The 22,595-nt window shown below is 40.9% G+C and overlaps 1 protein-coding gene across 8 annotated transcripts in view; it reads left to right on the top strand.

The window, feature by feature from the left end:
• The window catches only part of ABCC4 (ATP binding cassette subfamily C member 4), a 255,354-nt gene that overhangs the window by 223,430 nt on the left and 9,329 nt on the right, over positions 1-22,595 (top strand). For 7 of the 8 annotated variants that reach the window (XM_025200355.1, XM_025200361.1, XM_025200360.1 and 4 more), the window contains one exon: positions 14,640-14,774. In XM_025200355.1, the coding sequence (XP_025056140.1) occupies positions 14,640-14,774 (135 nt within the window). Of the gene's footprint in view, positions 1-14,639; positions 14,775-22,595 lie in introns of those variants that run through there. The other variant, XR_003093303.1, reaches the window with a different exon arrangement.

Here is a 22,595-nt window from a genome sequence, read left to right as displayed (position 1 = left end):
TGATCTGAATATATTTTGAATACTGAAATATCTAAATATTCCACTGATTACATTAATTTTTTTAATGTATTAACATTTTGGCTATGTCCAACCATAAAACATTTTAGACCAAAAGGAATATTTTAAGCGATTGTGAAAAAAACAGTACAGTTAGATTTGTATGCATATTGGAACTGAACTTGAGCAATACCAACCATGTGTGCTCATACTCACTACCACAGTCAGTTCTATTTTAGAAAAGGAGAGAAACCTACTGAAAGATATGGAGGAACTGGCTGGTTTCTCTCGGTGCAGCCAGGCCTTTCTTTAGGAGTTGTTTTAATTCAAGTTTGTTCCATCCCCAAAGCCATACTTCTGGATTCATAATCCAGGTCACACCTTAAGAGTATCTCTGCTGTATCAATCTTAATTATAAATATGTGTCTAAACTTCAAACACTAGAAGTCATTGAAACAAAAACTGTATTGTGTAAGTGATACTCTTCTAACACAGTGACATCAATGAGTAATAATATTTTGCGTTTGTATAGCACCTTTCATCTGAAAATTTCAAAGCTCCTCATAAACTTTAATTAATTAAACCTCAACACTTGGCTAAAGCAGGAAAGTACTCATGGAGTTATTGAAAGTAGAGTTGGAAGAGGCTTGTCAGGTAGGTTATCAAAACAATCCCCTATAATAATGCCACCATAATATTTTAATTCCCATTTAACAGATCAGAAAAATGAGAGATGGAGGGATTAAGAGATTTGCCCAAAGTCATAGTGCATCAGTAGCAGAACTAAAAATAATCAAGTGTCCGCATGCTTTGTTTTCTCTGCTGCTTCCATTTTTTTCTCAGGAAACCTTATAGAAACCTTTGAATTGCTGAGAGATCTGTGCTGAGATTCACAAGGATTGGGGGTGCCTCTCCCAAAACACTTTTTCCTATCAAGGCAATGTTTGTTTGAAATGGAAACTCTGTATGTGAACAACATGTAGTATTTTTAAAAATGTACTTAAAGGGGGAAATGCTATAGCAAGAGAATCTTGAGAGAAGGGTTGCTTATTTTATGCAAAGCCTGTTGTAATTACATTGTGAAATGACTAATATCTAGCGTGACTATGAGATGTCACAGTCAGACCCAGAGTTCAAGCAACAACTAGCCAATATTAATTTTTCTATTAGCAAATGCTTAGACACAATCTGATCCACTCTATCGGAAGCTTTTATAGCAACTTGGATTCAATTCCACATGTAAATATTAAGCAGAAGTAACATAATATAATGTCTTTTTTATCAAAAGCCCTGGAGTTTTTAGAAGCATGCCAACCAGGAAGTGATGCGCTTGCTATAGATGCACCCAGTATTACACATTCTTTATTGTATCCTTTTTCACTTGAAGAAAATGTGGATCCCATATATAGGATTTTTTTGTTTGTTTTTTTAAATTTAAAGTATCTATTGGTTTATATTGAGGGAACAGTGAAACTTCTCACTCTATTATTGGTTTTCTTTTATCTTTGGACATCACTGGATGTCAGCATTACAAGTTACAGTTTCTCTTTAGCTGACTGTATGGGCAGTTTGATGTAGCAGAAATGTATGATCTTAGTTGCAATGCAGTTCTACATAGAAAATGAACATTCATCAGTAAAATTGATTCTCTCTGCCTGAGTGGATCTGTCTAGAGTCATTTCTTAAGTGGAGAACTACTGACTATAGGACATACTGAATCATTCAAGCACCACTTTGTGTCAGGAGCTCTGCATATGCAGCAGGTAGCAAGGTAAGTCAGCTGGCAAGATGCAGGAGAGTGCTGTAAGTGGGAAAAGCCTGAGTATCTTGAGAAGTCAGGGCAGTTTTAGGGTTGCAAGCAGACCTATGTTCACTTTAAAATCAAGAAGTGGGCAAAATTGCAAGAAGGGTGTAAAATGTATGCAGTTTTATGTTGTGAAGCACAGAATCTATCCCTAGCTTGTGAACTAATTAAATATCAATAGGAAATATACTGTGGTGTCATTGGTATCTGCTAAAACAGATTACTTAATGAAAGACTGGAAAGATGTGTGCAATGGATTACACCAATGTCAGTCAACTAAGAGACGTTGAGACCCAAAAATTTGCAAGTAATTGTCACGTGGAGCTGATTCTGCTAAGTAGGTGATGGGATGCCACAGGGACAGAAAAGAAGCATCATTTAGGGGGGCTCATCAATAAAAAATGGAAACAGGTTGGAAGCACTATTGCATTCTTCCATTCAGTAAATTCACAAGCAAATTATTTGTATGTCCAGACTTCAACTATCCTGAAGGTCAGATTTGAAAGTCTGGGAAAGGAGGCCAATAATATTTACTTCAGTTAAATGAAAATACTTCATGGAGGATATTTAGATTTTGGCGAAACTTCACTAGAGACCAGTCATGGTTCCTGCTGCTTGCCCACCCAGCTCTTTGGGATTCCAGAGGTTGGATTCATTTGTAGCACATCTAATATGCTGAAAGAAAGCTGAGAATTTGAAAGGGTCAGTTTCTTGGCTGGCCATGCTTTCAAAGGCCCCAGGAAAGAGTTGGGTATGTGGGAGAGAATTCTGTAACTTTGCTTTTGCTGCCAGTCAGGATTAGACCAAATTTTACAATCTCAAATTCCTCTGACGTTGAATTGCAATTTAATTTCCCCAAGAGAGAAGTGCATTCATCCACTTACTCTTTGGTATTCACTTAGCTCAAGAAGCATTTCTAATAATAGAATCATAGAAAAGTAGGGCTAGAAGGGACCTTGAGAGCTCATCTAGTCCAGTCCCCTGTCTGAACGAGGATCAGCCCTATTCAAACCATTCTATAAAAATGCATTGTTTAACCTATTCGAAAAAAGTATAAAGTCAATCCTAATACAACCACAATACATAACACCCTAGCCTGTCCCAGGTAAAACAGTGGGACCATGGTGGCTAACATCCTGCTGCTGCAAAAGTAATTAAAATATGCTGGAGACAGCCAGGAAGAGGGCCACCCCTCCCTCCCCACCCCTCTACCTACCTCCTGCTACAGAAGAAGACAAAAAAAACCCAGACTGTACAAATCTAAACAAATTTGGGGTCAAATTTCTTCCTAAACCTAAAATATGGTGATCGGGCTACCCGTGAGCAGGAGGAGGGAGATAGGGGGGAGGTGCAAGACCGTCCAGCCAGGAATCTTCAGGTTTGCCCTAGGAGGAGCATTGGCACACCACAGTCAAAACCAGTGTTAAGTGTTCTATTCAGGACTTTGTACAGCTCCCATCATTTGATGGCATCGTGAAGTTTGTGCCTGGTATTGATGGACGTGTCAAGTGTATGTGGCATGCCCCAGATATCTAACAAATAACGTTAAAGTCACTGATAAAATACTTTCAGCTGAAAAATGTGACAGACAGTATGAAGCCAAAGAAAATCAGCAGTAGTGTCTAAGACAAAACTGTCAAAATCCTGCTAATCTTGAAAGGAGATTAAGATTGTTGAATTTACCTTGTCAAGTGTAAACCCATACCTCAGAGAAATTGGTACTGCTAAATAGATATGCTAGAGAACAAGTCAGACTCAGCGTTTCAGTGGGGACACAGAAAGTTGCTGTTTCTTGAGCAAACGAAGCAACTAATTAGTAAGGCAGTATGTTCAGTTAAAAGCATCCAGCTGTGGTCTTGGGTTTGAATTACAAGGCCACCATGACTGAAAGAAGTGTTCACCATGACTACTAAGTGTTCAGTGCGTCCAGGGGTTATGTCTACATGGTGTTTCTAGCATGTCCTGGCAGGGATTGTCTGAAGCATACCCTATCCATCTTTTCCTGCTCGCACCCACCAAACTTAGACAAAGAATTGTGGAACCATTCCAAGAGCATCCCTCCCACATCATCTCTCAAGCATGGTGGATACTGAAGTCTTGAGAGCAGCCCCAGAGGAGATGTATTTGGAAGTGCTAGCAGGAGTGGGGTGTGTCCAGCAGTACCCTACTAGGATATATCTGAGCATGGTATAGACAAATTCCAGATAGACAAATTCTTCTTTCTCATTTATAGCATGGAATTTTGGTAACTGAGAGTATGTTATGTGCAGTCATATCACATTCCTCTGTAGGCAATAATATATATCCCCATGTCATCACACTACCAAATCTACAAAAAGTTGTACTTTTTCAGATATTATGCTTACATTTAATAGTTGTCCAGAATAGGACATAGCAGCCACTGTTACCGTAAGCGAATAGATTCTGGTTGGTTATGGCAAGTTTCAGGAAACACAGAAGAAATTGACAGAATTAAGGTTTGCCCCAAAGCCATTGTGTCTATACTAATGGAAACTATCATTGCTAAAAGAAAGAATGTTTGCCACAGTTGTGAGAAAGTTGAACACTCTTTGAGGAACTAGCGGGTTTACATATCTGATTTTAAAAGGCGAAAAATGTATGAACATGAAATTATGGGAACTGGAAAACAGAAAGATCACTGGTTCAGTGTATTTTAGTGAAGGAGCAGAGGACCAAATCATTGCTGTTTTGGCATTGGACAAATAGAAGAATAGGCCCTAAATATTTAGTGTTCTTAGGACACGACAAGCCACACTTTTAAGGACCTCAACATACCATCATACCTGTGGCACAAGACCTTTGCATATTGCATAATAGAAACTGTGTGTTATAGTGGTATGTTACATATATTTTGGGTTGGGGGAAACCGAAGAATGCAAAGATATCCACCATGACTACTAAGTGGACACTTTGCCCACATAGAATATATGGGGAGTTGTTGTAGACAGTGAGTACTAGTACAGAAATTCTACATAGCTATAACTTTTGTGCCATCATAACAGCTAGCTGTAGTTACATACGATCAAATGGAGAGACCAGAAAAAGAGTAGACTTAAGCACCTACTGGTAAAGCCTACAAAGAAGGGAGCCCTTACTTAGAGCATTTCATCCACTAAAGCTAGTAGGTCAACTTCTGATGAGTTGCATTTCAGAAACAACTTGAGACTAAAAGAGATTTCCTGTCCAGATACACTTTCTCTGTTTCTGAGAAAATGTCTATGCAGAAAACCATTGGTGTATAGCAGCCTTGTCTCATCACTTAGCACTGTCCTACCTGGTTGGTGGAGAAATATTAAGACTATTAAAAACCGGTATTCAAGATAATAGCCTTGTTATGCTGAACACTGTACAGTGACTACAGACTCTGCAGACAAAAACTGAAATCTTAACACTTTTTAATATCAAATTTGGCTGTTCTTAGCAGTGGCATAATTGATCTTGATCCCTGAAAAGGTTTGGGGAGTGTTCAGATTAAATGTAGGTGAATGGGCAGTCGTTGCACTGCACAGGGCCGCAGGCATCTCCACCTTACTGCGTTTGGGTGGTGTCCCTCCTTCCCCTGCACTGTACGTTCAGGTGGCCCCCACATCTCACCTCGCCATGGGTTCCGTTGGCATCATGGGTTTAGCTGTGGATTGAATGATATGGGGGGCATCTGGGTAGAAGCCCAGGAGCCATATTAACTGTCAGTTGGACAGCCCTGGCATAGATGTTTGTAAACATGTATTAGTTGGGATGAAATGCATAGATGTTTCTCGTAAGAATTATTTTGGCTATTTCTGATCTGTCCTGGCAAACCATGAGGAGGAGGAAAAGACTAAACATACTTAAATCTGAATATATTCAAAATGGAAGACAAGCTACTGACTTATTTCTCACAAAGCTATATACTGTCTTGGGTAAATTATTTTTTATAATTGTGATGGAAAAGTGGGTGCAGCTACATGTGCGTGCAGCTACATGTGATGCTATGTCACCATAGCGACGCAGTATAGCAACATAGCATCCACAGGTGTCTACATGTGACCAGCAGCTACTTTGCTGTAGCAGCACACTACCCCATTATAGTGTGCAGCTATGGTGAAGTAGGTGCTAAAAATAACCATGTACCGTGTATATGGTGCAGTTACTAAAGCACAGTGCAGTAACAATGTCGCCATAGGGCAATGTATAGACCTGCCCAGTGTGTCCTAAATACATGCCTCTCCTAGGATTTTGTGGAAGATCACTTTGTCCTGTCCTTTGAAGAAAACATTGTTTAACAATTATTTCCTATTAGAGTTTTGAACTTCATAATTATTTTCCTGTTTGGAGGTGCCTTATCTAAGTCTAAAATGAGACCTATTTGCTAGGAGATCATTTCCTTGAATTGTTTCCCTTTTGAGGAGGAAATAAAAGCATTTAGGTCAGTCCTTAACGCTCTGGTTTTCTCTCTGGCTATGAAGAGAGGATGAATGTGAATGAGAATAATATTTTTTCCTTAGCTGGAACACACTTCCATGCCATCACATCTCTCTTTTGCTGGACACTTTTATCCCATACTCTGACTTTGTTCAATGTTTTATTACTGTTTATTCTTTCTGTATGCTTTTGTCACTGAAAGTTAGAAAATAAACTTTTAAAACTCTATTGTTATTTTTTGGACAATTTTTATATAATATTTATTAGATCACTATCAATATCTGTATGGTTTCTTTTTTTTTCCTCTCAATAGTGATGTTTCTTTTATGTGGTCTGTGCTAACTGCATTATTTCAATGAGAAAATTCATTTTCAAAATTAGTATTAACATAGTGGTATGCAAAAGGAAGAGTAAATACTGTGTCTAAAGATATACTTTCCTTTATGTTTTGATTCATGAATCCAGTCTTGTTCTATATAAAAATTGACTTTCTTGACCTTCAGTGTGTTACTTTCCATTTCTTCACTTTACCAAAGAGACCTTTGATAACTTTTTCCTTTAATATAGTTTTTCTTTATCCAGTATTTTAGGTTTTCAGATTTCTTTTCTAGTTGTTAAGTGGATGACAAATGTAAATATGAAAACAGTTATCCATGAAGATATACTGAAAGCTCAAACTAACCAGGTTTGTGAGGGTATGTGTGTGCATGTATGTGTATAAATAAAAGTTGTAATGAAAATGTTTTTAAGACTTCCTAAAAAAATAGTTTGGAAGCATTTTTGTTGATAAAACTCTGCCTTCACATTTTTTTTCTTTAGTTTATTTTTTTTTGCGGAGCACTGCAAACTTAAGTAGCTGCTTTCTCTTTTAACTTTTTGTTTAAATCCTAGTTTTTTCACTGTTAATCTCCTTCTGTCAAACAAGATTTGGATGTGAAAACTGCTTTCCTGCTTTATATCCAATACCATGAGCCCCCTTGGCAAAAATAGGAATGATGTAGGTATTCATCCTCCAGAATACTTTTATAACTGAGTTAAAACAAGTATTTGGAAAGATTTATTCTCGAACTGGCATACATTTTTACACTTCTTTAAAAAATTGTAAAATGTATGGCCAATGCTGCCTGAGTACAAATATCATTCAGAATAGATCTCAGTAATAATAGGTTGTACTTCAGATATGAAGGTGAATGGATGTCTTCCATTAAATTTAAAGTTTATTTAGTTTTCCGTGTGATCATTGATGTTCTCTCCTACAAACTTTTACTCGTGAGACTAGTCCTCTAGTATTGACAGCACTAGCCCAAAGATTTGTCTCCCTTCAGGTTTGTCTCTAGTATACTTGTGTACACAGAACTAGCACAAGTTTAAAAAAAAAACAAGTAAAAATGATGCCAAATCAAAATGACTGCTTTTAGTGTAGCTCTGCCCAAGTGTAATTGGCTGCCCAAGGCACAAAGCAAGGGAAAATCAGGTCATAATTTGCATGCCACTGAGTGTGTCTACCCATTCATTAATGCATCTTTGCTACTGGGGTGTTGATCTAAGGACATAGGCAGACAAAGTTCTTTGGGTAAATCCAATATCTTTTATTAGATCAACTCAAATAGGTGCAAAATTCTTCTTTGCAAGCTATTGGGTACAAATACCCTTCATCAGGCTGAGGAAGTATCTGCAGATGATCTGTGCTCTTCCTGGATAGACTAGTAAAGCAGCCAGAGCCAGTACATATGCAAGAAAGCCAGTCAGCTAAAATGTAAAGTGAGGTAGTTAGTAGGTGAGAAACAGCTGGGGGGGGGGTGGTGAGGAAAGGGGAATGAATGTAGCTATAGTCAATGGATGAGAGATGGGGAGGGGAGGGAATGAGAACAGCTGGTAAAAAGTAGCGGGTTTACTTGGGGAGTCAGATGTTAAGCAGGTTATAATCTGTCATAAATCCAGTGTCTATATTTAGTCCATGATTTTTGTATCCAGTAGATTGATGAAGTGACGTTTTTGCTGTGAAGTACTAAAGTGCAATAGAACAGTCCATCATGTGTCCTGTAGACACACCCAGTGTTTTGGGCTTATGCACTGGTTTTTAGTCTAGGATCTCAAAGTATGTTGCAGGCAGTTAATCCTTGCAGCATCTCCATGAGGGATTGTTTTCTGTATCTGACTACTTGTGAACTCAGGTACAGAGAAATGTGATTTGTCCAAGATGCCACAAATAACTTCCATGTCAGATTCTGGAAAAAGTTGAGGTCAGACTTCAAGTTCAGAGAAAGAACTATTCTCTTCTGTACCTGAATTACTGTTGTCTGATCTTACTTACTACAAGTCTGTCTCACTTTCCTACACTTAATTCAGCAGGTGCAGCTACTTTGGAATCTGCCTGGGCCAATTTAGTGATAGAAATTGTGCTTCATATGAAATTTGATCAGAAAATGAGTAATCAGTAATTAAGGGTCAGATTCTGCCTCTCTTTGCAATGTAGTATCATGCTAATTCGTACATAGTCCTTATGATGCTAATAAGCCTATACATTGAAGTATATGAAATTTGAAATAAGCATAGCAGAACCATAGCAAAAGCATTTTATTTATTTGATTTTTACATGAGCATCCATACAAAAATGAGTGCCTTCCCTTTACCGTAGATATGACTTGATGATTCCTAAATATTTAACTACCAAATAAACCCCTCCTATAACCTCCATCTTTCAGCTATCAATCACTATTCACACTGGTGAATGATAACCCAGCAGCAAAAACATATTTGAAAACTTCAGTAATTCTACTGAAATATTCCCATTCCCTCACAGCCAGAAAAAAACTGACGACTGATAAACAGGGATCCTGGTTTTCTCTGATTTAAAAAAATCCCCAATTTTCAGATTGAAAAAGTAACACAAAATCCACATTTTTCCATGATTAAGATGAAACACCACTACACCACTATATAATAATTAGTTCTGTATATATGCGGTGTTTTATTTGAATCCCTGTATATCTATATATAAGTGGTGTTTCATTTTAATCACAGAAATGTGGATTTGGGGTTACTTTTCTTAAGCTGAAAATTGGGGATTTTTTTAATCTAAGAAAACCAAGATCCCTGCTGATAAACTAAAGCTGATCTGGACCAAAGCGAGGGGAACAAGGCTCAAGCTGAGGAGTGGTTGCTTGGGGACACCTGCTAACTGTTTCCATGGCTAGGGACAGACATTACACATAAGCTGGTTTAAGTGATCAGAAACTAGTTTAAACCTGTAACAGAACAGAAGTTCAGTGCACATAAACCACTTTGAAAATGGCTGAAACTGGTTTGAGATAAACTTGGTTGAATGTAGTATCAGAGTTAATTGATTTGGCTCACAATAGTTTATGCAATGTCTGTCCCAGACCCCTTGCTGGTTTAAGATAAACCAGACTCCCCCAGCATCCTGGCATGCTCTCTGAACTGGGCAGGGCTCACTGCTCCACAGCAGGGCTGGCCCCTCCCCTCTGCTCCCTGGCTGCAGCTCTGGCAGAGACTTGCGGGCTGCTCCCGCCCCCTCCCCACACTCCATGCTAAACAGGAATCCCCCTCTTCCCTCCGTCTTGCTGCGTGGTGTGTATGTATTAGCTTGCAGACCACATGCTAACTACAGTCTGTGCTGTGACAAAGGCAGAATCAGCAGGTAGCTGGTAATGTCCCTCTGTTGTTTTCTTAATGAGGTGATAAACACTGAGTTACGGGTGATAAACACTGTTATCAATTCCCTGCTGGGCTAATCAGAGCATCCTGCCCCCCTCCCCCTCAGCTCAGCTCTGAGGAAGGGAAAGGAGGGCTGTTCTAGCAACACCTGGCATCTAGTCTAAGCCACTGCAGGCATGTGCCTGCATTTCTGGAATGAAAAAGGAATGTTTATCCATCTCCAAATCAGTTCAAACTCTGCAGGTTAGACTAACCTGCAAATATTGAATCAATTCAGACTCAGGGTTCTTGAATGTCTGTCCCTAGCTCGTTTGTTTATATCAACAGGGCTTCACCAATAGCTGTTGAATTCAATTACATCAATAGTATGGTATTCAAGGAAATATGGTCTTTTCAAATGAGTACATCTGAGGCATACTTGTAAGCCAAAACCACTACCATAAACTCTACCCACTACTTCATTAATCAGAGCAACTGACAGGGGGTCCCCCACATTAATATACAAAGAATAATGGACCCTCTGAAAATAACTTAAAATATTGCCTTATCTGTAGTATTGCCTTGGTTTTTTTCTTTGTGATTTTAAAAAAAGTTACACATTTTTTCTATTCCATTGACCTTGTCTCCCATTTTGTACTATAGTCAGGTGCTTTTTCCTCAAGATTGGAGGAGAATGTGTACTTAAAATTGTATATGTTAAATACAAACATTGCTTTTCAAGTTAGTCATGCACATGTTCTCCCCTCTTCTGCTGATATTCTGCTAATTTGCCTATTTAAAATTTATAAAAGAAAAATGGAGTAGGCTTCTCCCCTCCAGTCGGAGGAGATACTTTGGCTCTACTTACTGTTGGCTGGTTGGTTTTCTGCATTTTTCAAAATTCTGTGCCTCATTAGCAAAATCTGAATTTCATAATAGTTAAAAAGCAGTTTTACATAGGTATAGCACTACACAAAGTCAAAATATGCTACCTCTCCAGGCTTTGGTTGTGCTCATGCACACTCAATTCTCTGAACCAGTTAGTTTATAAGGTGCTACCCTGCTCTACCTTCTGCTTAACTTCAAACTAACATGGGTAAACACCTCCCTGCATAATGTAAATATTTATGGATAAATTACAAATGCAATTTACATTACAATCTTTTATTAATATAATATAATATGAAACAAAATTAAAATTATAGTTAAAAATAGCTTTAAGAGTAGTAAACTGGGGACCTTTCTTTTCTCTGTTGCATTCCACATGAAAGATACATATTTAGAAAATGTTCTTTTTCTTTAATTTCACAAGGGATGTTTACATGCTGCAACACTATACTTAGTGGAAAAACCCCACATCATGTTCAAGATGCCTAACATGGAATGCCAAATTATAGGATATTTTAATGATTATGTAGGTACTGCGTATAATAGTTACCTTTGAATCCTTAAGAAAGCTGTTCTTAACTATGACTTGCTCTCTGTGTTCATATGTAATCTAAATAATATATAAATAAATGTGAAAGATTGCAAAGACAATTAGATGTGCAATTTATCCTTAAATAGGATAGTGCTAAGTATACTGAGATGTCTCCATATGTGCCCTTAAATGGCATAGGTGGCATTCTTTGAATATTTATTATACATTAAGACCCATTTGTATATCATATAATATCAAAACTTTTCCATTTATACTTTGTAGCCACTCTTGGGCGTATGTATGCATATGATGTATCTGCATGTGGGAAGGGTGTATAACAGTCTTGGGTTTAAAAAAAAATGTCCACATACATTTTTCCATGCCCCACAATCATTCTTATTGCCTGTCCCTGTGTCCCCTCTGTTTCAGCTATATCAATGCTGATTTTAGTATATGTTTCTGTATTTTAAGTAAGAAGCTATATAGCCTTGTTGTGGATTTAAAGTAAAAAGAAAAAAATAAGTTTTATGTGAAGGCCATTATTATATGACCCATTTTAAAAAATACCTAGTCTGGTTCTGTAGAAATGCTTCATCTCAAGAAAATGTTTGATTGTCTTTCATGGTGCTGGCCATACCAAGGGCTTATGGTACGAAAAAATATTTTCTGCATGGTTTTGTCTCATTCCTTATGTATCTGAACATTTGGGCCAGATACAGACATTACACATAAACCAGTATTACTGACTGGAAATCAATCTAAACCTGTAACACAACAGAAGTTCACCAAACGTAGACTGGTTTAAAAATGGCAGAACCCAGTCCAGGATAGACCTGGATGGAAGTAGCATCAGACTTAAGCAGTTTAGGTTAGACTGATCTATTAAACTTCTGTACTAGATCCCCTCCCAACTCAAGTTACAGTCTACTAGCATCTGAGGCATTTGCGGCCCACCACTAGCCTCCCACTCTTAGGGAGTTGCCATTGCATCCCACCCTTGGCTGCTCTGTCCCCAAACTCTCTCAGAGCCAAGTCAGCACAGTGGCTGAACCTGATGGGGGAGTGGTAAGGGTGCTCCACTGTGCCCCGCAGCCTGGTCAAGCTCCCTGGCTCTGTGCCCACTTACAGGTCATGTAGATCCCTGGGTGGATGTGCGGGAACCCACTCTGCCCGCTTCCTCCCCACCCCATCCACCCATGATCAGGCACAGCGCCAGGGAGCAGACTGACTACAGATGCCCGAGGCTGTTGCTGATGGGCAGAGATCCTGGTTTTCTCTGATTAAAAGAAATCCTCAATTTTGTGGTTAGAAAATAACCCAAAATTCACATTTTTCCATGATCAGAATGAAACACCACTATACATATATCTGTGTATTAGTGGTGTATCATTTTGTCCCGGAAAAATGTGGGTTTGGGGTTACTTTTTGTAACCTGAAAATTGGGGATTTTTTTAGTCAGAGAAAACCAGGATCCTTACTAATTGGTGAAGGGTGCTTTTCTGTGCAGCCTAGTAGGGCTCTCTGGTGCTGCGCCCACTCGTGGGTGCATGGGGAGGCCTTAGATGGGTATGCAGGAAGCCACTCAGAGCCTCCACATCCACCCATGAGCAGGTGCAGTGCCAGGTAGCAGACTTCGCTGCAGGGTATGGGAGCCAGTTGCGTCCACAGCTTGCCTTCAGTTGACAAATGCCAGTAGTGGGAGAATGTGTGCTCAGCCCTGTCCAGCAGCCAATCAGGGGTGGCCCTGCTGCTGGGCTGCACTTGGCCATCCTCAGCAGTGGGGAGCCCCCAACCTGCTGGCCTCAGCCAGTGCATGTAGCCTGTGTTGCCCCCTTCACTCAAGGCCAAACATCCATTCTATTTGGTAGCAATCTAACCTAGGGTGCTTAGAGTAAAACACACAAGTTAGATCACTTCCACCTCAGGCTTTTTAAATGTCTTGTGCCTAGCCTTGGTTTGACAGTGACTGCTCTGCACTTAAAATAGTGTTCAAATTGCCCACTATGATGCCTGTGTTTCTTTCCTAAGTCTGTTAATTGCTGTTAATTTAGAATCCCATAAAGTGTATGATTAGTTAAAAAAAATGCATATTGTCACTTTTTTTAGTTTTGGCTTTCATTTACCATTGTATTGCTCATTTATTTTAGCTTGGGTAGGTTTATCTGAAGTCTTCCTTGATTTAAACTTAAATACTTTTCCATCATCTGTAGGTTTTGCCACCTTGCTACTTGATGCCTTTTTCTGAAGATTAATACTTATGGTCCTATTATTTGTGGCTCCCAGCTGTTAGACTTTTGCCAGTGTGAAAATTGTCCATTTATTTTGTTTTCTGTCTTAGTTTCTTATTCATTTAGATTTTTTTCTTTTGTACCATAGCTATTTTGTTACTCCAGTTGCCTTTTCAAAGTCCAAAAAAATTATTAAGTTGTTCTTTTCTTATTGACTGTCCCATTCACTTATTCTAGTAAACTTGTGAGATATAATTTTCTTTCACAAAATTGAGTTGTGAGTAAATTTTATCATATCATGATCTACCACGTATTTAATATTTCTGTTATAATGTTAACCAAATTGCAGGTAAAGGATTGAGACTTACAGATCTGTAAATTTCCCAGATCACCTCTTACACCTTTTTATTTAAATATAGGTACAGTTTTTGATATACTTTGATATTCTCCAGTTCTTCAACAGACTGACTGATTTAAATGAGAGAATGAACATTTTTCCCAACAGCTCAGTCACTTTATTTTTGCATTCTTTAAAACTCATGACCCTGTATCATCTAGTCCTAGTGATTTACAATATTCTCTAGTGAAGACTAATGAAAGAGATAATTTACTTTTTCAGCAATATCTTTTTTTAATTGCACTTCTACCCTGCAGCCCAAAAGCCCCAGCTGTTCTGTTGCAGCTTTCCTGTTCCTAATGCACTTAAACCAAGCAACAAGGTTTTTTTAAAATACCTTCAGTATTGACTCTTTGGTTCACTTTCAGTATGCCATTCTTATTTTCTTTTTACAAAATTAATGCTACAGTTTATTAGCCACTTAATTTGCTTCATTAATATTGAATTACCATATCCTGAAGAATTTCTGATTGCATTCATATAACTAATGTGACTGTAGGACCCTAGAAAATAGTATATAGTCTAGAAACAGAAAATATAATACCACCCCCAATAAAGGGCCTTCAGGTATTCAATTTTCTGTCCTTTTTTTAACAATAAATCAAAGTACATATTTAAAAAAAATCCAGCCACCATCCTTTGTATTGTAATCTTTAGGGTAATGTATGTTTCAGAATTTAATGTGTTCATAGATTTGCTTCTGCTGATTAACAGGTTTTGGATGCAGGGAGACTGAAAGAATACGATGATCCATACATTCTGTTACAAGAGAAAGAGAGCCTGTTTTACAAGATGGTGCAACAAGTGGGCAAGGCAGAAGCTGCTGCTCTGATTGAAACAGCGGAACGGGTAATTTGAAGATGTGCTAATTAAGTTTAAGTTTATCTCTACAGGTTATTTTTCACAAGTTAGCATAGTCAGCGTTGGAGCCAGCCCAATACACTCTGCTTTAGTTAAAGATCTGTCAGCTTTTCACTTCTAAATCCTTATGTTCAGTGTTTTATTACTTGGGATTTAAAATAATATATATCTAGAGTTTTAAATGATAAATATCTTGAGCTGCCAGATTAGTCTGCATGGTGTGCACTTACATGTATGTATAAATCACATGACAGACATTGGTCTTTGTTAAGCATCTATGACTTTGCAAACTTAACATTCTTTTAATTTTTTTTTTAAGTCGAGCACTAAGAAGTTAGTTATCCAAACTAAGGATGCACATATAACCTTAAATCTAAGACCCTGTGTGCATGTACATTATGGAACAGTCTTTCATTATGTATTTCATGTTTGCCTGTCCAAAAGGTCCCCTGCTCCATTCTGTGCACAGCTGGGTGGTGCTCAGTTAAGCACCAGTGTTCATATTTTGTTAGCTTCTTATTGTTCTATGCATGTCTCCTTATTTATTCTGCTCCCTTCAGACCTTCTCTGAATGAAGAATTATCAATTTCCTTAATTCTCTTGAACTCATGGCTATAGAATCTTGGCGTTTAACCAACACAGACTAATTTATTTTTTCAAGACAGAGGTGGGTCAGAGAAGTGTGGAGATGAGACAGAGATACAAAATGTTCAGTAAGTTGAGATCCCTGATTTAATTAGCCTGTGGCCTATTTTTTTCAGAGAATCTAGCACTTTTTAGATTCCAGAGCAGTTTCATTATCTCTAGTGGTTGTTGAAAGTGCTCAGAGTTTCTGCTAATATGATGTGAGATCTCAAGTTGGGAACTTAGTGGGCATGTTTACACATGACACTACATTGCTGTAGTGATGCGCTATGGCAACGTAGCATCTGGTGTCTACATGTGACCAGCAGTTACTTGGTTGTAGTGGCATGCTCTCCCATTATAGCGTGCCACTACAATGAAGTAGCTGCTAAAAATAACTGTACGCCACACGTATGGCGCAGTATGAACAGTTACTGTGCCATGCTTTTGGAAGTACTAAAGCATGGTACAGTAGCAATATTGCCATAGGGCAATGTCTGAACATGCCCAGTGACTACTATTTCTCCCAGCATAACATTTGTGGGGCAGTAGGAGGAAAAAATACAAGGAATCTCTAAGGAAACATTCCACATATTGAACCATGAGACCTTCCTGTTTCTTCTTGGAGCAGCCTTGCATTGTTCACTTGTAATGCTCCTGATTATCCAAGGGTGGGTTTTTCTTGAGTCCCCCGCCAAGATAGGCCTTCCCTCAACTTGCTTGCCATGATTTTGACAATACACAATTTGATAGGAGGGGTTCAATGTTTTTCAACACAGGGGTCCCACTTGGGGTTACTAATGGATCTGAGAGCATCTGATGAAGGGGTTCCACCTCCCCTACACCCCCAGCCATAAACCAGCCATTGGTGTTGAGACAATGGACCGATGCAGGACCTTGGCTTGATCTGGGTTTTGACCTAAGGGGCAATTCCGAAGACACTTCCTAGTCTTGTCTGGATTACTCTGTTGCTCCCTTGCTGACAAGGGGTTAATCTTGAGCTTAAGGCCAGACCTTAGAACTCCACCCGTCTCAGGCGGCCTTCTCTCAAAAAAAAAAAAAAGAAAAGAAAAAAAGCCAAAAAAAGAAAGAAATGAAAAGGAACCTAATTCCTACGATGGTTGCCTACGACGGTCTTAGCCTGCCGGCAACACATCCAGCTTGTTTAAGCTGATGGGTTTTGTTTAGTAAATGAGGCTTCACTCCCTAGCCTTAGGAGCATGGAGCCTATACTGCTCAGTATATATTGATCCCCAAGGGCTCCAACACATCTCTGCCTCGGTGTCCTGCAACTGCCGCTGCCTCTGCCATAACTGGCACAGAGTGGCTCTCCACTCATCTCCCTGGCACTCCAGGTGTCTTTTCAATCTCCTGCGGCAGCACTGGGGGATGATGTCATCAGCCCAGTGCCGCCCAGCTTGTTAACAACTGCCCTGCCACTTCCTTCTCCCAGGGTCAGTTTTGTGTTTTATTGGGGGCTTGTTCAGCCCCTGTGGAGTTCTGGGTCTTGCTTGTGGGGTCTTTCAGATCCCTTTTGTTCCATCACTATATATTTTATAACTTATGCAGCAAAAGGTAAAGGGGTCCTTTAGACCAGGGGTCAGTGCCCTATAACAGCAGACCAGATTAACAAAACTTGGTTCTAAGGTGGGCTGGACTATAGCTTCCAGGGTGCAGTGCTCTGGTGGGGTGTAGTTCCCCATCCAATGGGAAGTGAGGGAAGCAAGACTATGCAAATGTCACTGGTAATTCCATTTGTCTTGGAAATGTTGGGCAGGGTAGGGGAGCTGTAAGACCTCTGATGGGTCAGCAGGGCCTGAGCATCTGTGACTCACCCAGTCTAAGACTCTGCGGACGCTCCTGGCCACTCGCACCACTGGGCCTGGTTGGGAGCCACAGGTGAGAGTGGCTAAGAGGAGGCTATGGGGGCTCCCTGCATGGTAGCAAGAGCAAGGTGACACCTGGGGGCCCAGGATTTTTTGGCATGCTTGATGTGATGCACAAAATTTCTTTGCAGACTGGATGAATCCTGCAGGGTGTAAGTTACTGATCCCTACTCTAGACAGCAGCCTCTTCTACTATACAGTTCTGGTTCATTCCCTCATTATTGGTGCTCTCATGTATTGAATGATCACCAAGGATCCTGGTTTTCTCTGATTAACCCCCCCAAGTTTTCAGATTAAAAAAAGTAGCCCAAAATCCACCTTTTTTCGTGATTAAAATGAAACGCCACTAATATATATAAATAATATTAAGGCTGTGCAAAGCTTTCAGTGGCTGAATCTCTGAATCCAAATTGAATCAGAACCTTCCAAATCAATTCAGAGAGATTCAGAAAGATTCAGAGATTCAGACATAGACATAGACACAGCTTTAAGTGCTTTTTCTACACACCTCAAAGTAACAGGCAGCTCGTGAATTCTGCGATGCTGGGGCACATGGAGCATCCCACAGAAGTGCAGGGGGGTGGGTCCCCAGCACGCTTGGAAGCAGACCCAGAAGCACTTCTGCTTCACTTCCAGGTCTGCCAGGGAGCGCGCTGGAGGCCACCCTTGTGCCCCCCTGGTTCAGTAACTGGTGCCTCCTGGGTCTGCGGGGGGGGGCACTCAGGGTCCCCCTGTAGCTGATTGCCAAGCTAGCAAGGTGTGTGGGCCCCCAGCATGCTCCCCGGCAGACCCCCGCACTCCTGTGGGACGCTCCATGTGCACCAGCATCGCAGCAATAACAAGCCACCCAGCATCGCAGCAATAACAAGCCACACCTGCTACCTCAAGGTATGTAGAAAAAACTTTAAAACTGTCTATGGCTGAATCACTGGTTCTCCAAATCAGCATTGAATCTTCAGATTCAGATTCATCTGAATCAAATCAGGGACAGTGATCCAAATCAACTAATCGAAGCACTATCCCTGATTCAGGCCAAATCTGAATCCGAATCGAATAGGGCCCAACAAAGTTGGCATCATGCACCACCTTCACCAGATTGGCCCCTTTGTCAGTGACCCTGAACCCACAGGTGAGTTTTGCCTGCCCAATGAGCCCCCACTGCACCATGAAGTTCATGGCCACCATGATCTCCCTTGCTGTGTGGGACTCATCCATCACCTCTGCTTGAAGGAGAGCCCACCGATGGCCTGACTGATTGCACCAGTGCCCTGTGAGGGAGAGAGAGGCATGATTTCCACCCTGGCTGCTCCAGATGTCCGAAGTAAAGTGCAAACCTATCTGCCTTGCGCTGCTCCTCTCTCAAGTACTTCCTGCATGCCTCATACAGGGAGTGCACCACCATCCTGCTAAAGGTAGTGCATGCAGGCACTTGGTTGGATGGAGCCTTGAGTGCCATGAGCCACCTGAATCCTGGATGCTCAACAAAGGAGAAGGGCTGGCCATCCAGGACAAGCATCTCTCCAGTGCTCTGGGTGACTTTGCTTGCCTTGAGAATGCGCCCCCCCACCCCTTGTCTCTGCCTTTCCCCCACTGGTTTCTTGGGGACAGGGGCTTTGGAGTGAGAGGGGGACTTCTGTTTGGGCACGCCCCCACTAGTGCCAGGCTGAGGAGGAAGAAGGGCAAGGGGGTGGTGCCTGCAGAGATGCAGCATTGCTGTGGTGGTGAAGTGTTTCACCTTCTTGCCCCAGCTGATCCACTTTTGGCAGTGTTGGCAGGTAGCATACCTGGGATCATCAGCCACCTCAAAATGATCCCATACTATACTACCCACCTGCTTCTGGGTTGAGGGTGGGGACCCTGCCTGATCCCCCTCCTCCCCAGGCAGAGGAGCTGAGCCACCTGCCCCCACAACCTCCTCCAAAGTACATTCCAGAAGAGACCTGCCTCTAGGGGAATTTTGAGGGGTGTGGAGCACAAACTCAAATTCCCCCTTCTTCCCCAGAATTTCCTTTGCTATGGCCCTGAGCAATTCTGCTTGCAGATTCAGCTCCTCCTCTGACACTGGAAGGCTCATGCTGGAAACTGAAATTGGGGTGGAGACTGTCATGGTGGTGCTGGTGGTTATTACTGGTGTTAGTGGAGGTGGTACAGGTGCAGACACTCTCCCACTTCCTTGCTCCCACTAGCAGCAGAAAATTCATTCCTGCCAGGAAAGAGGGTGCGTCTATGTTGGGGGGGTGGGGATTGCAGCTCTCCTTCTGCCCCCTCTCCCTCCCCTGCCAGAAGACCTGGCACCTGCCTTTCCAGCACACTTCATGGTTTGCTGCAACATGTGTGTGTGTGTGTGTGTGTGTTGTGCTTTCCTGCATAGTGATGACACACTGTCTGGGAAAACATGGATTTCTTTTTGTGTGGGAGAAAAAAAGACAGATTAAGAAGAACAAATAAGAGGATTTGGGGACAAGAAAGGGATAACAATAGGGATGGTATGCAAGGGTAAGTAGGAAAGGATTGGATAAAACTTCCTAGCAAGAGACTAGCTAGTGCTACCAAGCCAGAACCTTTCAGATGCTGCTGCTGCTGCTGCTGCTGCTGCTGCTGCTGCTGCTGCAAGACAGACACAACTCACAAAAGGCACAGAACAGATCATTTCACACACAGCCTTATATCTTGTTTCTACATTCCTCCCCCAGAGGACTGTGATTGGAAGGGAACTCAGGGAAAGATCACAGTCACTGGCCAGCTACAGATGTCAATATCAGAGCAGTCTTTCTCACCCCACTCCCTCTTCTCAGTTTGTTTCCTGCAAGCCTGCCTTCTGAATCTTTTCTGGATCGATTTGGATGCTTCTGATTTGATTCAGACCCTTTAATGAGTCTTTTGATTCTATTCAGATTCAGAGATTCAGCTGCCGAATCGGGCCAAATCTCCTCCGTATCAAATTGGCTACTAAAGCTTTGCACCACCCTAATATACATATAGATCCACATATTTCCGTGATTTGAATGAAATGCCACTAATATATAGATATGTATATAGATCCACATTTTCCATGATTAACATGAAACACCACTAATATAAAGATATATATAGCGGTGTTTCATGTTAATCATGGAAAGATGTGGATTTTGGGTTACTTTAATCTGAAAACTGGGGATTTTTTTTATCAGAGAAAACCAGGATCCATGATGATCAAAGGGTCCTGAGTGTTGGGAGAAGTTATATGAACTTGTTAGTAAAAAGAGTGTATTGTGATTTATAGGCACATCTCCTTCCCAGCTTCATGAAACAAGGTTGGGGAGCATGTATTACAATTCAGTTCACTGTCCTTGTGGAGAAAACTGGCCAGCCAGTAGGTATACAGCAGGGCAGAGGACCAGAAACCAAAAGGGCCTGGCTACTACAAAATGGTGAATTCCATGGCTAAAATGGGCATGTCCCTGGTACCCTTGAAAAACTTGAAATTTTGCAGGTATGGCATCATGAACTTCACAGGCCCCTGGGTTTGATGAATGGAGCATATCATGCTTTTCAAGGCTGTTATTTCATGCCTATGTTGATACAGGAAGAGACTACTACATCATACTTTGTGGGTGTTCTTTACAGAAACGAAGACTTTTTGTTAAATAAAAGGAAAGATTCTGACAGTTTTGCATATGGGAATTTTTTTTGTGGCAAATTCCAGAGCTGTAGAATGTATAGGTCCTTATTCAAAATTATGCATGTTAATGAACAGGTTTATCACATGTGTAAAGCAAAGTAGATCTTATGGTGCAATTCATGTGTAGCACTAATTGCAGAAATCTGGAACTGGCTTTTTGTTCTCTTACCAACCAGAACATACTCCTGTTCCTGCTGTTTTGCCCAGGATGTTGCACCGAGACTCCTAGTGTATTATTAGAGAGAGGGATTAGTCATGTGAAAGGTAGGTTTATAGAAAAGGAAGTTTAATTTAACTTGATTATCTCTGGAGCTTACATAAATTATGTTAAAATAAACCAATTTATATGTAGAGAAAGCACTTAGCTACAAAAATAAGACCCACATTGAGTAAAATATAGAATCAGTCTTGTAGGATCTGGAAGAGTTAAAGCTCCTGAGCTATCTGCAGAGAGTTAAACTTCGTAGTGCAACCTCTCTTTTTTCCAGTTAGAAAACGGCATGTGTGGCTAGCTCTATATATAACATTCCTGGATGGCTAATATTCCTTGCTGCAGTCATCTTGTACTTCTATATGCATGTTGTTTCATTGTGTACAGGAAGCAGAGAGATCTCTGAATCAGCCTCTAAAGATATTTACACCATCACAAAGTTTTTTCTAACTCCTGAGCTAGAGGGCAGGTACACGCTTAATCATCTTTAAAGTATGTAGAGCATGGGGCTTATCTCTCCCCAGCCCAGAAAATGGGAGTACAGAGAATCTCTAATTTAGTAGCTAATCAGAATTGTGGTTAATATAGCCTTCTCATTAAAGGGGTAGGAAGCATTATTCAAGGATTCGCTGATTAGTGTTTTCTGGGCTTTGTGTATATTACAGAAATTGTTTAGTCACAAGTGCTCATCTTAATGGCTCCTCTGCAGTAATATGTTTGTTACAGTATATTATGGGTGGTTTTCCACATTTCTGCTTTAATTTCTAACATGAAATTTAAAAAACTGCATCTTAATAGATTTCATAGACATTAGGGCTAGAAGGGACCTCGGAAGATCATCGAGTCCAGCCCCCTGCCCAAAGGGCAGGAAGTCAGCTGGGATCATAGGATCCCAGCAAGATAAGCATCCAGTTTGCTCTTGAAGGTGTTCAATGTAGGCGCTTGAACCACCTCCGGTGGCAGGCTGTTCCAGACCTTGGGGGCTCGGACAGTAAAGAAATTCTTCCTTATGTCCAGCCTGAAATGATCTTGTCGTAGTTTATGACCATTTGACCTAGTCGTCATCCCTTGGGGTGCTCTGGTGAACAAACGTTCCCCCAGGTACTGGTGGTCACCCCTGATAAACTTATAGGTGGCCATCAGATCACCCCTGAGCCTGCGCTTTTCCAGGCTAAAGAGCCCCAGGGCTCTCAGCCTGTTATCGTAGGGTCTGTTTCCCTGACCTCTGATCATGCGCGTGGCTCTTCTCTGGACTCTCTCAAGCTTCTCCACATCCTTTTTGAATTGTGGAGCCCAAAACTGGACACAGTACTCCAGCTGCGGCCTCACTAAGGCCAAGTACAGGGGGAGAATGACGTCCCAGGATTTGCTTGAGAAGCATCTATGGATGCAAGCCAGCGTTTTGGTCGCTTTACTAGCCGCAGCAT

The sequence above is a fragment of the Alligator sinensis genome, unplaced genomic scaffold (genome assembly GCF_000455745.1).
Source record: "Alligator sinensis unplaced genomic scaffold, ASM45574v1 scaffold740_1, whole genome shotgun sequence".
NCBI classification, from domain to species: Eukaryota; Metazoa; Chordata; order Crocodylia; family Alligatoridae; genus Alligator; species Alligator sinensis.
Note: the sequence above shows the minus strand (reverse complement) of the source record. Positions and strands in the feature narration are given on the sequence as shown.